The sequence below is a fragment of the Drosophila yakuba genome, chromosome 3R (genome assembly GCF_016746365.2).
Source record: "Drosophila yakuba strain Tai18E2 chromosome 3R, Prin_Dyak_Tai18E2_2.1, whole genome shotgun sequence".
Taxonomy (NCBI): Eukaryota; Metazoa; Arthropoda; class Insecta; order Diptera; family Drosophilidae; genus Drosophila; species Drosophila yakuba.
The window spans coordinates 17833554-17847066 of NC_052530.2; the positions used below are offsets into that span (position 1 = coordinate 17833554).

At 42.2% G+C, this 13513-nt stretch overlaps 9 protein-coding genes across 9 annotated transcripts in view; 6 read left to right on the forward strand and 3 right to left on the reverse strand.

Moving 5' to 3' along the window:
- The first annotated feature begins 646 nt into the window (after nt 1-646).
- On the forward strand, nt 647-1190 carry LOC6537293 (cystatin-like protein). Its single transcript, XM_002097815.3, has 2 exons — nt 647-864; nt 922-1190. Exons 1-2 carry the CDS (start codon nt 689-691, stop codon nt 1115-1117), a joined length of 372 nt encoding a protein of 123 aa, XP_002097851.3. The 5' UTR covers nt 647-688; the 3' UTR covers nt 1118-1190.
- Nucleotides 1191-1400: 210 nt separating this feature from the next.
- LOC6537294 (cystatin-like protein) lies at nt 1401-2009 on the forward strand. Its single transcript, XM_002097816.4, has 2 exons — nt 1401-1631; nt 1696-2009. Exons 1-2 carry the CDS (start codon nt 1510-1512, stop codon nt 1889-1891), a joined length of 318 nt encoding a protein of 105 aa, XP_002097852.1. The 5' UTR covers nt 1401-1509; the 3' UTR covers nt 1892-2009.
- A 775-nt stretch (nt 2010-2784) lies between these two features.
- Nucleotides 2785-3465, forward strand: LOC6537295 (cystatin-like protein). The gene is made up of 3 exons (XM_002097817.4): nt 2785-2939; nt 2998-3113; nt 3170-3465. Exons 1-3 carry the CDS (start codon nt 2880-2882, stop codon nt 3366-3368), a joined length of 375 nt encoding a protein of 124 aa, XP_002097853.1. The 5' UTR covers nt 2785-2879; the 3' UTR covers nt 3369-3465.
- Nucleotides 3466-3847: 382 nt separating this feature from the next.
- LOC6537296 (putative protein TPRXL) lies at nt 3848-4776 on the reverse strand. The gene has a single exon (XM_002097818.4). The coding sequence runs from the start codon at nt 4424-4426 to the stop codon at nt 3917-3919; it is 510 nt and encodes a 169-aa protein (XP_002097854.3). The 5' UTR covers nt 4427-4776; the 3' UTR covers nt 3848-3916.
- A 371-nt stretch (nt 4777-5147) lies between these two features.
- On the forward strand, nt 5148-5919 carry LOC6537297 (salivary glue protein Sgs-3). The gene has a single exon (XM_002097819.3). It carries the CDS (start codon nt 5430-5432, stop codon nt 5859-5861), a length of 432 nt encoding a protein of 143 aa, XP_002097855.1. The 5' UTR covers nt 5148-5429; the 3' UTR covers nt 5862-5919.
- Nucleotides 5920-6985: 1066 nt separating this feature from the next.
- LOC6537298 (integumentary mucin C.1) lies at nt 6986-7725 on the reverse strand. Its single transcript, XM_002097820.3, has one exon. The coding sequence runs from the start codon at nt 7510-7512 to the stop codon at nt 7060-7062; it is 453 nt and encodes a 150-aa protein (XP_002097856.1). The 5' UTR covers nt 7513-7725; the 3' UTR covers nt 6986-7059.
- A 1356-nt stretch (nt 7726-9081) lies between these two features.
- On the reverse strand, nt 9082-10481 carry LOC6537299 (cell wall protein DAN4). The gene has a single exon (XM_002097821.3). The coding sequence runs from the start codon at nt 9649-9651 to the stop codon at nt 9163-9165; it is 489 nt and encodes a 162-aa protein (XP_002097857.2). The 5' UTR covers nt 9652-10481; the 3' UTR covers nt 9082-9162.
- A 64-nt stretch (nt 10482-10545) lies between these two features.
- Nucleotides 10546-11595, forward strand: LOC6537300. Its single transcript, XM_002097822.3, has 4 exons — nt 10546-10639; nt 10701-10739; nt 10859-10947; nt 11025-11595. The coding sequence occupies exons 1-4, from the start codon at nt 10580-10582 to the stop codon at nt 11398-11400; spliced, it is 564 nt and encodes a 187-aa protein (XP_002097858.2). The 5' UTR covers nt 10546-10579; the 3' UTR covers nt 11401-11595.
- A 1187-nt stretch (nt 11596-12782) lies between these two features.
- The window catches only part of LOC6537301 (cGMP-specific 3',5'-cyclic phosphodiesterase), a 45220-nt gene continuing 44489 nt past the window's right edge, over nt 12783-13513 (forward strand). The window contains exon 1 of the mRNA XM_002097823.4: nt 12783-13410. The gene's annotated coding sequence lies outside the window, so the exon portion shown is untranslated. The remainder of the gene's footprint in view (nt 13411-13513) is intronic.

A 13513-nucleotide genomic window follows, 5' to 3' on the forward strand; every position in this document is an offset into this window, starting at 1 on the left:
TCATACCGACTGACTGTACATACTCATAGAAACACTGATAAGAGTTGATTTTTGCCGCAAACCATGTCTGTGTTTGATTTGAAGCCACGATTATAAGAAAGTTTTCATATGGGTACTTTTGTGGCTTGCTTTCGGTTTATTTGCACAGCTTTTGCATTAAAGCCGCAACTTTTCAGATCACAACGTACAGATTATAACGAGTATCATCCACAGAGAAGTGGCTTATCGCCAACTGACAAATCAATTAATTAACGCCAATGACCTAAAATAGAATATTTGTAATCGATTATATTTGCTAATACTCTGGCATAAATGTATTAATTTGTCAGGGAAATATATGCTAATTTTTAAGGGATTGACCTTTGGATATTGACTATTAGTATTTGAATAAGAGCTGCGAAAGTAAATAGACTTGCAGATACCGTATCCAAAACTCTAAAGAATATTCGTAATCTTTAAACTATTGTTTCACTTATTTGTCTTAATCTACACTTTTATAAGCTGTGAATCCCAAATGGGGTGTACTTTATTGATAGTTTTGATGTGTGGGGCCAGTCAAATATTCTATTGATGGCATAGACAGCCTATAGTATTTTTCCATCGTTGATCTCCCACGGAGATGGCAGGTATAAAATGGGCCACATCGCCGGCTGTTCATCAGTTCTCTCAGAAACGTCGAACGAGCAACATGAACGGATTGAAGTCGCTGTGTATTTTGGGTCTGGTTCTCCTGAGCCTGGCTGCCACCCAAGGGCAGGTTGTCGGAGGTGTTACCCAGTTGGAGGGAGCCAGCAGGAAAGAGGCTCTCGATCTGCTGGACGGCACCCTCGCCCAGTTGGCCACCGGAGATGGTCCCAGCTACAAGTGAGTTACGACTAAATGCCAATGCCGAATTTACACTAATTGATGTACTCATCTTAGGGCAATTAATGTGACCTCTGTGTCTGGTCAGGTAGTGGCTGGAACACTGAACACCTACGAGGTGGAACTTGACAATGGAACCGACAAGAAACAGTGCACCGTGAAGATCTGGAGTCAGCCCTGGCTGAAGGAGAACAGCACCAACATCAAGATCAAGTGCGCCGGTGACGTTGGCGAACTGGACCGCACCTGGTAAAAGTTTCCGTGAAAGAATTCCCCATTTCTGGGGCCTGTTAATGAAAAAATAAAAGAGCCAAGATAAAAATTAATTTTTGTATTTCTTTGTGGGTTTTACGATAGCTTCGAAAATTAGCTGTGCATTTCATAATTAAGCTATTTAAACTAACTAATGTAAGTGTATAAATACCTGATTCGCTTTGTTTATTTTCCGTGTTAGCCAATTCCCATCTCTAGCCATTTACACATATATGTATATAGAATATATATTCATTAAGATAACAACCATACAAGCTTTCACTCCACCAAAAGCTCCAGCAGTTGACTCACAATCGTCGAGACTGAAGCGTCGACGGAGTGATATCATTTCACGTTTTGGGTTTGGTTCTGTTGAGTTTTGCTGCCATCGCCATGTCCACCGGTCCAATTTTAGGCGGGATCAGTCAGCTGGAGGGGCAGCAGAGGAAGGAGGCTCTGGAGCTCCTGGATGCCACCCTCGCACAGTTGGCCACCGGAGACGGTCCCAGCTACAAGTGAGTAGAGCCTACACTCGAACTAAAGTGTGTCACTTATTGATTGCTCTTGTTCCGATTTCAGGGCACTTAATGTGACCTCTGTGACGGGTCAGGTCGTAGCTGGAACACTCAACACCTTCGAGGTCCAGCTGGATAATGGATCTGAGCAAAAACAGGGCACCGTGAAGATCTGGACACAGCCCTGGCTGAAGGAGAACGGCACCAACATAAAGATCAAGTTCCAGGGTGAGGACGACGAACTGGACCGCACTTGGTAGAAGAACTTACCTTGGACTTACAACTTAACTTAACAATCTAACTCTAGTTCAGATCAAAAATTTTGTATGTGGTATTCTGTCCTTACTGTATTGTACAATATAAGTATTACCTTTCCTATTTGGGAAACTTTACATATGCCTACACCAGAACCTTAGCTTATCTGGTGGAAAAGGTTCTTTGGGTTCACAAGCCTTTAAAGTAGGTTATAAAAAGTTATTGGTTAACCAGTTCTATTGGCAGAACCAGTTTGTTTATATATCTCAATAGGTAAATCGTATTATCTTGCTCACTCAACTATTGTGTGAATTTAATTAGTCACCGTCGACATCATCAGCGGTGTCAGTGAATATTACAAGTAATAATTCCCCCTTTGTTGCCGATAATACTCTTTGTTTTCTCTACATCATCACGAGAACTTTCAAAAACAATCAACTTGTTTTACATGGTTTGCTTGCATTATTTTTGATAAAGGCTTATTAGTAATGTATCTGTATCACATTAGTAACTTGTAACCATATTGGGGGCGCAGGTAAATTCCATCCACTAAGGTCAGTTTCTACTTTCCTAACGATTTTTATTGACGAATTATTATCTCTCGAAAACAGTTTGTATGGCTCAACGACTGACTCAAATAAAGACTTTTACGCGAAATTATGAATCCATATAAAGTGACCACTCCCGACCTGGGCAAAAAGTAAATTGATAACACAAAACGACAGGCCAGTGCAAAACCAAAATAAAACACAAAGCTATAAACTGAAGCTCAAGTAAAAAAGATGCCAAACAAGCGGCTTCATTATCGCGGGTTCAGGTTTGAGTGCACACTACTTGGCGCCTCTCCTTCTTTAGGTGCCGGTTGGCGTTGATCGCGAATAAGCAAAAATATATGTATATTCTCACCGAGAACTCTGACGAATCGGTTTCCTCTATAAAAGCGGTCTTCTATGCGCCGTGTTTACTCAGTTTGAAACAAGTGTTTCGAGGAAAATGCAGTCCGCGAAAGTGATCTTTGTTCTGTCTTTGACCCTGGCCGTTGCCTTTGCTAACGTGAGTTAAAGTTGATATTACTACTATTTTATAGTTGCCTGACCTTTCAAATCGAAAGCCGAGGTTGCCGCCCGGTGCCCCGAAACCCCTGGATGGAGAGGATTTGTCCAAGGCAAAGGAACTCTTGAACACCACCCTCGCCCAACTTGCCACAGCAGATGGCCCCAATTACCAGTAAGTAAAAGTGAATTCATTTCAGAAATAGTTGGTGCAATTCCTACTGCTTGCAGAGTACTGAATGTGATCTCGGCATCTAGCCAATTGGTCGCTGGCACGCTGCACAAATTCGAGGTGGAGCTGTCCAACGGATCCGAGACCAAGGAGTGCACCGTTAAGATCTGGGACAGACCATGGCTGCACGAGAAGGGAGAGGCCACCAATGTGAAGGTTCAGTGCAAAGATGACGCGTTGGTTGAAAAGACCTGGTAAACCGTATTTGCAGTGCTAACCCATACAATTTTGCTCGAGAATTTAGAAATGGGACAATAAATGTTCGATGCACGCATACTTTGGTGAATCCCAGAAATGGTGGTGTTATATCATATCATATATCATTGATCTGTGATAATTAAATTCTGTGGATCGTGGAGTAACCAGTTTTCTCACATTTCAAATAAATTTCTATAATGGAATGACATGATCAAGTCAGTGTGCATAACTACATAGGTAGAAGGCAAACAGAAGGCAGAACAGCAAACGCAAGATGTTTTAAGTGATCTTACGGAGTTACTTGCGCACTTTCTTCAGCAGAGTAAGGGGTATGCAATAGTCATGATCAAGTGTGTGTGCATAACTACATAGGTAGAAGTCTAAAACCAAACTCAAGACATCTTAAGTGATCTTAGGGCGCTACTGGCGCACTTTCTATAACAGAGTAAGAGGTATCCAATAGTCGCGGCATTCGACCTGATCGTTTTTTCAAAATACTCATTTATTTGTAGGCACAAAAATCGAAGCCGTTGGCCTAGCCATTCAGCTTAGCCAACCCTGTTGTTCCTGTTGTTCCTGTTGTTGCGGCGGTTCTTCCTGCGCTGAGCAGCACGGCGCTGACGACGTTGTCGCTGAGCCCGCTGGCGGCGCCTCCGGCGGTTGTTGCGGTTGGCGTTGCTGCTGTTGTTGCTGGTGTCGCTGTCGGAGGGGCTGCTGTTGGGGCTGTCGGGGGATCCTGCTGAAGGACTCGTGCTATCGCTCGCTGAAGGAGAGGTGCTGCCGCCAGTGGGAGTGGTGCTTCCATCGGTGGGCGTGGTGCTTCCATCGGTGGGCGTGGTGCTTCCGTCAGTGGGCGTGGTGCTTCCGTCAGTGGGCGTGGTGCTTCCGTCAGTGGGCGTGGTGCTTCCGTCAGTGGGCGTGGTGCTTCCATCAGTGGGCGTGGTGCTTCCATCAGTGGGCGTGGTGCTTCCATCGGTGGGATCGTCCTCGGCGAAACTGTACCTCGAGAAGCACAGGACCAAAAGGCCAAGGCTCAAAAGTAGTGTTGTCGTCCTCATAGCTTGGATTGCCTTGAATGGATGGGCTTGGTTGATGATCTCCGGATGATGGCTAACGCTTTTATACCACTCGTACAGTCAACGGCCCCATTGTAAGGATGATCGACAGCTGTGACAACAAATCGATTGAATAGAACTTTTCGTATTGCCGAATTTCGACAGCTGCCTAAATAGCACGCGAGTTAGACAAAAAGCTTTTATTTAATAAATTCGTTCTTTCGTTTCTATTAACACATTAGTTGGTCAAATACGGTTGGCATTACTTATTTTATATCACACAAGATATACATCTGGATTATCGCTCTTGGTCGAAAGCTGATTCGTACACAACTAAGAAGTCAGATGGTGCAGATTTTACTGTCTGATTTTAGGCGCTATTAAGTAGGGATTTCTTATAAAGTGTACCTCAAAACGCTTTCAGAAATAATGTAATTTCGACTTTTGGATAATCATAAGTGCGTTACTCGTACTCAAAAGGGTATTCTCGAATAGTACAAAAGTAGTTGATATTAGGCATGCACATAAAGTGACGCCCCCAGGTTCGAAAATCTGCCATGCCCGTACTTTTGAAAATGATACAATTATCATTTGCCTTGCCAATTCCTATTGACCAGGAAAAAGGGCTTGGATGTATGGCTTAGTGTTTCTTACCAAGTTGAAAAGAGACATCATAAGGGTTGTTGCAAATGCTTTATTATCTCAATTTAATTTGGAAATCAATAATAGTAAAATATGTTTTTATTCTTTAAATCAATCGACTCATTAAATTCCGAAAAACTCATTATACGCAGGTATGTTAATACATATACATATAAAAGCGTGTATTCCGCCATCCGATCGCTTATGCGAATTTTTAGCAAACAATTTGGGAAAAAAATGCAAAATTTATAAGAACCAGCTGCGTAAATTTGCCAATAATTTGCTTACGAAAGTCGCGTGGTTCTAAACGCCTATAAAAGCCACTGCCGCCAGCCATCTGCAATCCCAAATCTGACAACCCAAGATGAAGGCAACTACTATCTTATCCACCATCCTCGTCCTGGCGGCCTGTCTTTTGAGGAGCAGCGAGGCGGTAACCTGCACCGCTGACGACACTGTCGCAGGATGCATCAACTGCACCACCAATCCAACCGATGCCGAGTGCGTGGCCGAGGCAGCCGCCGCCACCACCACCACCACCACAACCACAACTGCAGCAACGCCCACCGCCACAACCTCAGCGACGGCGACGACCACAGTGGCCTCCAGCACCAACTCCTCCTCTGGACGGCGCAAGATCGTGCGCATAACCAATCTGCGCTATACCAATGTTAGGAGCATCCGCGTCAACCGGAACCGTTCAGGGAGCACCACTGGCCGGAATCAGCGGCGCAGGAACAACTCCAGACGTGTCAACGTGAGGAGGGCCAACGGAAACGTAGTTGTTGTTGGTTAATCACAATCCTTCTTTTTAATAAAACGCTCAACAAGAAATGGATTTGTAATAGTACATACATATACTATTTTCTTTTCATCAATTGGGAACTCTCTCTCTTTTAGTACCTTATAATATTATTAATATTGTTTCATCTTAACCCAATGGAACCCAATATTAATAAACAAGTTGTAGCCTTTAATGAGCACAGAAATGCGTAATTTCATTAAAGTTAACATGGTATAACAACTTATTTGTACAGTAAAAAGTGTAAATAATAAGTGATAATAATAAGAGGTACGATCAGTACTATTTAGTTGGGACAAAATGATAGGTACCTTTTTATTAAAAATGTTAAAATGGGGCAATGTACTTATAAGTTTAAATGTACTTATTAGTACAGGTATACCTGTTGGAAACACAGATCATGTTTTCTTTCAACAACAAAGCTTTAGAAGCCCACATTTTGCCCAATTCTCGTCAAACCGAAGGGAAAACATGACAGTAATTTGAAACAGCTGTGCCAATAAATCGATTTCATTGAACTCTTATTAAATCCATGTTAACCCATGGAATGCTTAGCCGAGGCTTTCTGCTCCAAAGACGATTGCAACGCGGATCCCTTCAACTCGGAATGTGTGGCTGAAGCCCGCACCGAAAATTGCGGTCAGTGGACGTTTCTTTGGCAGAAGTCTAAAAATGTTTTTCATTTTAAAATATATTACACATTTGATGTTTAAATAATTATCTATTCTATTTTAATTGTTGGAAAGAAACAATTATTAAATATTTATAATCCAGGTACGGGGTGCGTGGTCTCCGACTTTGTGATGTTTTTGAGTAGCGATGAAGTGTAGAACTGCAGGGTATCTTTCGGGTATTTTGCAAGACTTATAGCATACTTTTTGGTGGACGTTCTGTGTTGCAGCTTGGGTGACCTACTACTTTATTAAATCAGACGACGACTTGAACTTTTGAAAAAGAAAAGATTTAAAATAAAAAGGGCTGTCAACACTAATCAGTATATAATTATATACTTACATATATCTACGTGAATACCAAGTGAAGCAAAGTGCACAACTTGTTTTTACATATTAATAAAATATACAAATTCGTAAGGGCTTCTCAGTTTTACAATAAAAGACAAACGATTGATTTAACTTTCAAATTATCTTTATTTGATAAATAGTTTTTCCAATTGTATACATTCTAATCTTTTTCAACCAACCACGACGCGAACATTTCCCCGTCTGCCTCTGGAGTTGTTCTTGCGCCGTCGGTTGCGGTTGCGCTTCGTGTTGCTGTTGGATTTGGTGGAGCGTCTGCCGGTGCGTCCGGAGGAGCGGGATGTGGTGGTATTGATCCGGATGCGACGGTTGACGGAGTAGCGCAGGTTGCTTACGCTGACGATCTTACGGCTTCCGGTTCCGGATCCACTTGCTGACGTGGGCGCTGTGGTGGTGGTCGCAACGGTGGTCGAGGTTGGAGCCACTGTGGTTGTGGTGGTGGTGGCGGCGGCTGCCTCGGCCACGCACTCGGCATCGGTTGGATTGGTGGTGCAGTTGATGCATCCTGCGACGGTGGCATCAGCGGTGCAGGTCACCGCTTCGCTGCTCCTTAGAAGGCAGGCTGCCAGGACGAGGATTGCAAAGATGATAGTTGCTGCTCTCATGGTGGATTTGCTGATTGGAGATGTTTGATTGATGGTGATGTCGAATTTGAGTACGGCTTTTATAGCGACTTGATCGAGGTCAAGGGGCGCTCTTCCTATCAAGCGATTTTCGGCAATATGTACGCAGCTGGTTCCATACAATTATAAGAAATATTAAACATTGTTTGCTGCCAAATTGCTAACTATCGGCTGCGAATCTAAGTTGCAAAATAAACTAAGTTCACTTATTTACTTAAGGAACACGCAAGTATTTCAATTTTAATAATCTGAATGAAGCTTAGTACAAATTCGATTTAAATTCATATTCATCATATTTATGTTTTTAGACAAAGATAGCATCTTCGTTAATGATTGCCTTGAATACTATTTGTTATTGACTGTGTACTCACAAGATGATCTATGCCATCTGTCGATAGCTTTTTGCTCTTGCGTTTAAGGTTCGTTCTGTTTTTTGTAAACATAGTTTGAATGGTTTTAAAATTATTTTAGAATGGATAACGTTTTGAAACTATTTGGACATAGTATTTCGGTACATTAACAAAACAAAATAAAATAATATGTATTAAATCTTAAATTATTATGTAAATCTTAAGTAAAACTATGAATACACATGGCTATTTATTTACTATTCATCAAAAAAATGACCAAATCGTTAGCTCAAAAACTATCAAATCCATCCACTATCCACTATCAAAAGTAATGGATTCGCCTTACAATTGGCTGGGTATAAAAGAACGATCGACATATTTTAGTGGGATGATAACTTACTTTTACTAATAATGATCAAGTCGTGGTGAAAAAAACGGTTACTAAAATAGTATTAGTAATAAATATCAGAAGAATAAGTAATATTTTGTTTTTGGAAAAAATACTTCTGTTATAATTAAATAAAGAAACTATTTTTATACCCGTTACTCGTAGAGTAAAAGGGTATACTAGATTCGTTGAAAAGTATGTAACAGGCAGAAGGAAGCGTTTCCGACCATATAAAGTATATATATTCTTGATCAGGATCAGTAGCCGAGTCGATCTGGCCATGTCCGTCTGTCCGTCCGTCTGTCTGTCCGTCTGTCCGTCTGTCCGTATGAACGTCGAGATCTCAGGAACTACAAAAGCTAGAAAGTTGAGATTAAGTATACAGACTCCAGGGACATAGACGCACCGCAAGTTTGTCGATTCAGGTTGCCACGCCCACTCTAACGCCCACAAACCGCCCAAAGCTGCCACGCCCACACTTTTGAAAAATGTTTGGATATTTTTTCATATTTGTATTAGTCTTGTAAATTTCTATCTATTTGCTAAAAAACTTTTGGCCACGCCCACTCTAACGCCCACAAACCGCCCAAAGCTGCCACGCCCACACTTTTGAAAAATGTTTTGATATTTTTTCATTTTTGTATTAGTCTTGTAAATTTCTATCTATTTGCCAAAAAACTTTTGGCCACGCCCACTCTAACGCCCACAAACCGCTAAAAACTTTCCTTCGCACTTACACTAGCTGAGTAACGGGTATCAGATAGTCGGGGAACTCGACTATAGCGTTCTCTCTTGTTTATGTTAGATGCTGTATATATGTTTTATTTAGTAATCATTCAAATCTTATGAGAATTAATCAAAACGTCATTATCGTGAGCAATAGCGAAGTTGGCTTTAGCCTGATCGGTTTTGCCTCCTGCGCCGTTGGGCCCTCCTCCTTTGGGCCCTCCTCCTTTGGGCGCGCCTCCTTTGAGCACGCCTCCTGGCCGCAATCCTCCTCCTCCTGGCCGCATTAGCCGCGCTGTTGGAGGTATTTCCCGAATTGGATGAGGAGTCACTGGGCGAGTCCGTGTTGGTAGATGGAGTGACTGCCGTGCTCGGCGTGGTGGAATCCGCCACTGGTGCTGTGGTGGCTCCACCGGCGGAGGGTGTCGTGGTATCTGCTCCAGCTGGGGGTGTCGTGGTGTTGGCAGCGGCTTCGGCCACGCACTCGGGATCGGTTGGACTGGTGGTGCAGTTGATGCATCCTGCGACGGTGGCGTCAGCAGTGCAGGTTACTGCCTCGCTGTTCCTTAGGAGGCAAGCGGCCAGGACAAGCACTCCTGATAAGATTATCGATGTTACCCGCATTTCGAGAATGATGGTGTCTTGGGATGTTAGCATGGGCTTTTATACCGCTTTGGAGATTCATTGTGGCTTTAGAAATAAAGAATATATGAAAATTTACCCAACTGGGCTATCAAATTTTTGTCTCTTTATATCCTTTGTTTATTTTTGCCATATAATGGTACCAGAAGATGATACTCAAAGTCCAATTCTTATTTGCTGTTGTGGATTGATGTTAGAAATATAGTTGTTCAATACGTTTACCTTATACAAATGAATGCAAAATTTATGAATCCAGCTGTTTCTTCCGAGTTTTGGCTTATTTATCCAAATTGTTGACGCAGAATTTACCCTGATCAAAGTAGGTTTTAGAGGTATATAAATCATTTTGAAGTGTAAAGCGCAGTGGGAGAGGACAGGATGTATGTCCATAAATGCTTAACAGCTTTATAGGAAAAAACTCGGATGTTTTGGTTTTTATTTTGGCACACTAATCCCGTGTTTCAGATTCATGGGCTTTTATGGCATAAACCCAGGTTTTGGCTCTTTATAATGCATAATTAGATGCCAGTTTATGCAGCTTCCCCATTTTCCAGGCACAAAATAAATGCAGTTCATTATTGTTTGCTACCTGGTCAAAAGTGAATAACAATATTTCGCACTTTAAGCTCGCTTTGAGCGAATTTCATTGATATAGCTCATTTGCAACCTGTGAGTAACAACATTTCATTAGAGTACAAAATATGTTTAATATTTAGATTCGCGTGCTAGATTTACCTGCTTTCATGACTTCCCAACTGTTTGCTAGTGTATGGTTTTTGTTTTATTTGATAATTATCATGACGTCACATCTTACATCGAAGCGAAGCGAGAACAATGGGCGAGAATATTTTAAATTCATATTTCGCAATTATATGGCGATGTGCTGACCAGCTCTGATTTTTCAGTTAGTTTCGCTTTTAGCTGATCAGCGAACGGTTGAGCCATGGATTTATTTAGCTGTTTGCTGCTGTGCCTGGGAATTCTTTCCCTACCCAATGTCGTGGTTTGTATCTTGTGCAAATTGTTTAGGCGCCTCTAATTTTTAATCATTTAATAATTTACAGTTTACAATATGCATTCCACCCGATCACTGCATTGAAGATGTGAGTTTGGTACTTGATTATTTGATATACTCTTTTACCTTTGAAAATAGTCTGACTACCACAATTTATAGTCTCTATTGTTCCTGGTTAAAAAGAGTTAATTTTTTTGTGTCCCACAGATGGAGGAAAGCGATGCGAAAGAGCGATTCGACTATGTACTTGGCAAATATGAGGAGGTGGAAATGAAAATTCCCGGAAAACCCGTTGGGTGAGATGAACTTTAGCGCGTGTATGGTGTTTGGTGTTCCACTAATTGACTTTTCATTTCGTTTCCACCACCGACAGTTTGCATGGGAAAGTGGTTACGCATGGCGAGGCGGAGGAGCAGCACTTGGTGTTCCAGTACATGGACAATACGCTCCATGACATCATCCAGACGTGTGCGTTTGTGGTCAAGCGGAATCCCGGTGAGTGCGAGAATATCCGCACCTACTGCTCGGCCTTTCTGAGCCGCCTGCCACGCCCCCTCCTGGAGCGCCAGCCCATCATCGTGTGCGACGATGGGACGCGGGTGGCGGAGGAGGAGTCGGAAACGGAAGCGGAAGACAACCCGGATGCAGATGCTCAGGGGGAGCCTGATCCGCAGCAGGAGCAGGGAGTCGGTCAAGTGGAGACCACAACAGCGGAGCCGGCCAGCTCCAAATTAAGTGAATTTTACTGAGTGGGTGCAGTTTCAGCCAGCGGGCTTTTCACCCTCCTCGACTTTACATTTGACACACAATTTTACGAATAATTCTAAAATAAGTGCATGAGTAAGTGCAATTGAGATTAATTTTCAATTATACGTTTTTAATTCTTTCAATGCTTTAACTTTAAGAAAATTCCACGTTTTAATGATTATATGAGTATTTACAAATTTCAGTCTTTAAATATTAAATTATTCACATACACCACTAAGGAAATTGGTACGTTGCGTATACGACATGTTGGTTGGCTGGTGCTGGGGGTTAGGTCCTTAAAGTTGTTTGATGGAAATTTATTTTTATTTATGAAGTATTTGATATTGGTAAGGTTGATTCTGTCTAATGCCATAAGTAAATACCTAAGCAAATTAAAGAGTCTAACAGAGAAAACACACTTTTATAAAAAATGTGAAAGCATCATCGAAATGATTATAACGAAGTAAATTGTTTTTAGTATGCATTGCAATGTATAAAAACAGCGCCTAAAATTAGGCTTACTTGCACCGTCTACTAACATTTCCCCTTGGCCACTCAATGTCACGGCTTCCCCAGATTGAGTTAGGAAGCTCTGACAGCAACAACTATGCGGCTTTTAGTTCAACAACTGACGGCTAAAAGACTAGACCAGGCCAAGTCCGGCGCCTGCGCCGATCCCACGCTGCACAGTGGACACAATACGACAAAAACACAAAAGTCGAGTTTTCTAATAAAGCAGAGAAATTAATTTTTAAATGTTTTAAATAAACAATAATTTGGTAAGATATGAAGAACACATTTACTTTTTAGATGTGAATTAATTTATTTATCAGAAAAATAGTATTTGATTAGGCTAATATATTCAGAGTGTTTTTTTGATTGGGGAGTACTAACCAAATCTAATATAATTAACTTCTTATATTTAGAAAACTATATATTTAACAAGTACTAAATTTAAATACTTTATAGTAAACAACTAAGTTAGCATTTAGCACTTAATTACAGATTACTTAAACTTAAGTAAAAACTTCAGCTTTGCTCGGAAAATTTAAGCCACTGTACTCAGTTGTGAGAGAGAAAACTCTCTTTCCGACCGAAAGAGAGAGAGAGGCTTGCGCCAAATAACAGTAAACAAAGCCCAGCTGCTGCTGCTGCTTGCGGTACAAATACGGTTTTCAGTTGTTAACGGGGCGCCAAGGCGAACTGGAGCAGCGAAATCGGAGCGACGGAGCAGGAACAAAAGCTCCAAAACGCTGCACACCCACAAAGTCGGTGGAGAGTGGAGAAAGACAGAGCCGGAGACAGAGACAGAGACAGAGAGAGATAGCAGGCCAGGCGGTGAGAGCACCTTAGAGAGTTAGATGAAGAGAGAGAGAGAGAGAGATTCTCAGCGAGATAGATTGTTATTTGTGTTTGGCGACAGTGGCGGTGCGGTCCCGTGCCGCACAGAATTATCTGCTCAGTGCTAAAGTTGTACTCGTGCTGCGTAGCTCGTGCGGGCAAGGCCGTTTCTCGACACGCCCGCCCACCCACCGCCCCGCGCGCCCCCTGCCACGCCCCCAGCAGCTGGGAGCAGCAGCTGCTTTTCAGTAGTGAAGTGCGTGCGCGTTTCGCGGCAAACGGAATTGCCGCCGGTTGTAAAACAGTCGCAGGATAAAATCGCCTCGAAACGTAGCGAAATTACATAGTTCGGAATATTAGCCCGCTTTTTGCATAATCCAAAACGTAATTCGAAGGGCGAAACTTAAAATGAATAGCGGCGCGTAAATATACTGTTAACTATTTACGTTGCCGTGCAATTTACAGTCCAAATCGCAGCCCACCCCCTTTTATCAACGAAGCGCCAGTCAAGCCGCCGTGTTATCAGCAAACGAAGCGCGACAAAAAACACAAAAAAACACAAAAAAAACATAGAAAAACGTACTAAAAAAGATAGAAACAGCACAAAGTATATGTGGGAAAGCAAAGTGAAAAGAAAATGCATTTGAGTGCGTGAGAGTGTGTGTGCTTAGGTGAGTATTAGCCGTACGATTGTGTGTGTGTCTGTCGACTAGAGGGTCCCCGGCTCAGCTGAGTGCTGAGTAAACAAACAAAAAGCAACCGAAGCCAAACACA

Excerpts from the sequence above, each read along its gene's own strand:
- LOC6537293 (XM_002097815.3), top strand. The coding sequence starts at position 689 with ATGAACGGATTGAAGTCGCTGTGTATTTTGGGTCTGGTTCTCCTGAGC. Across the intron at positions 865-921 it reads GGAGATGGTCCCAGCTACAA|GGCAATTAATGTGACCTCTG; the intron begins GTGAGTTACGAC and ends TACTCATCTTAG.
- LOC6537294 (XM_002097816.4), top strand. The coding sequence starts at position 1,510 with ATGTCCACCGGTCCAATTTTAGGCGGGATCAGTCAGCTGGAGGGGCAG. Across the intron at positions 1,632-1,695 it reads GGAGACGGTCCCAGCTACAA|GGCACTTAATGTGACCTCTG; the intron begins GTGAGTAGAGCC and ends TTCCGATTTCAG.
- LOC6537295 (XM_002097817.4), top strand. The coding sequence starts at position 2,880 with ATGCAGTCCGCGAAAGTGATCTTTGTTCTGTCTTTGACCCTGGCCGTT. Across the intron at positions 2,940-2,997 it reads TGGCCGTTGCCTTTGCTAAC|CCGAGGTTGCCGCCCGGTGC; the intron begins GTGAGTTAAAGT and ends TCAAATCGAAAG. Across the intron at positions 3,114-3,169 it reads GCAGATGGCCCCAATTACCA|AGTACTGAATGTGATCTCGG; the intron begins GTAAGTAAAAGT and ends TACTGCTTGCAG.
- LOC6537296 (XM_002097818.4), bottom strand. The coding sequence starts at position 4,426 with ATGAGGACGACAACACTACTTTTGAGCCTTGGCCTTTTGGTCCTGTGC.
- LOC6537297 (XM_002097819.3), top strand. The coding sequence starts at position 5,430 with ATGAAGGCAACTACTATCTTATCCACCATCCTCGTCCTGGCGGCCTGT.
- LOC6537298 (XM_002097820.3), bottom strand. The coding sequence starts at position 7,512 with ATGAGAGCAGCAACTATCATCTTTGCAATCCTCGTCCTGGCAGCCTGC.
- LOC6537299 (XM_002097821.3), bottom strand. The coding sequence starts at position 9,651 with ATGCTAACATCCCAAGACACCATCATTCTCGAAATGCGGGTAACATCG.
- LOC6537300 (XM_002097822.3), top strand. The coding sequence starts at position 10,580 with ATGGATTTATTTAGCTGTTTGCTGCTGTGCCTGGGAATTCTTTCCCTA. Across the intron at positions 10,740-10,858 it reads CCGATCACTGCATTGAAGAT|ATGGAGGAAAGCGATGCGAA; the intron begins GTGAGTTTGGTA and ends TGTGTCCCACAG. Across the intron at positions 10,948-11,024 it reads ATTCCCGGAAAACCCGTTGG|TTTGCATGGGAAAGTGGTTA; the intron begins GTGAGATGAACT and ends CACCACCGACAG.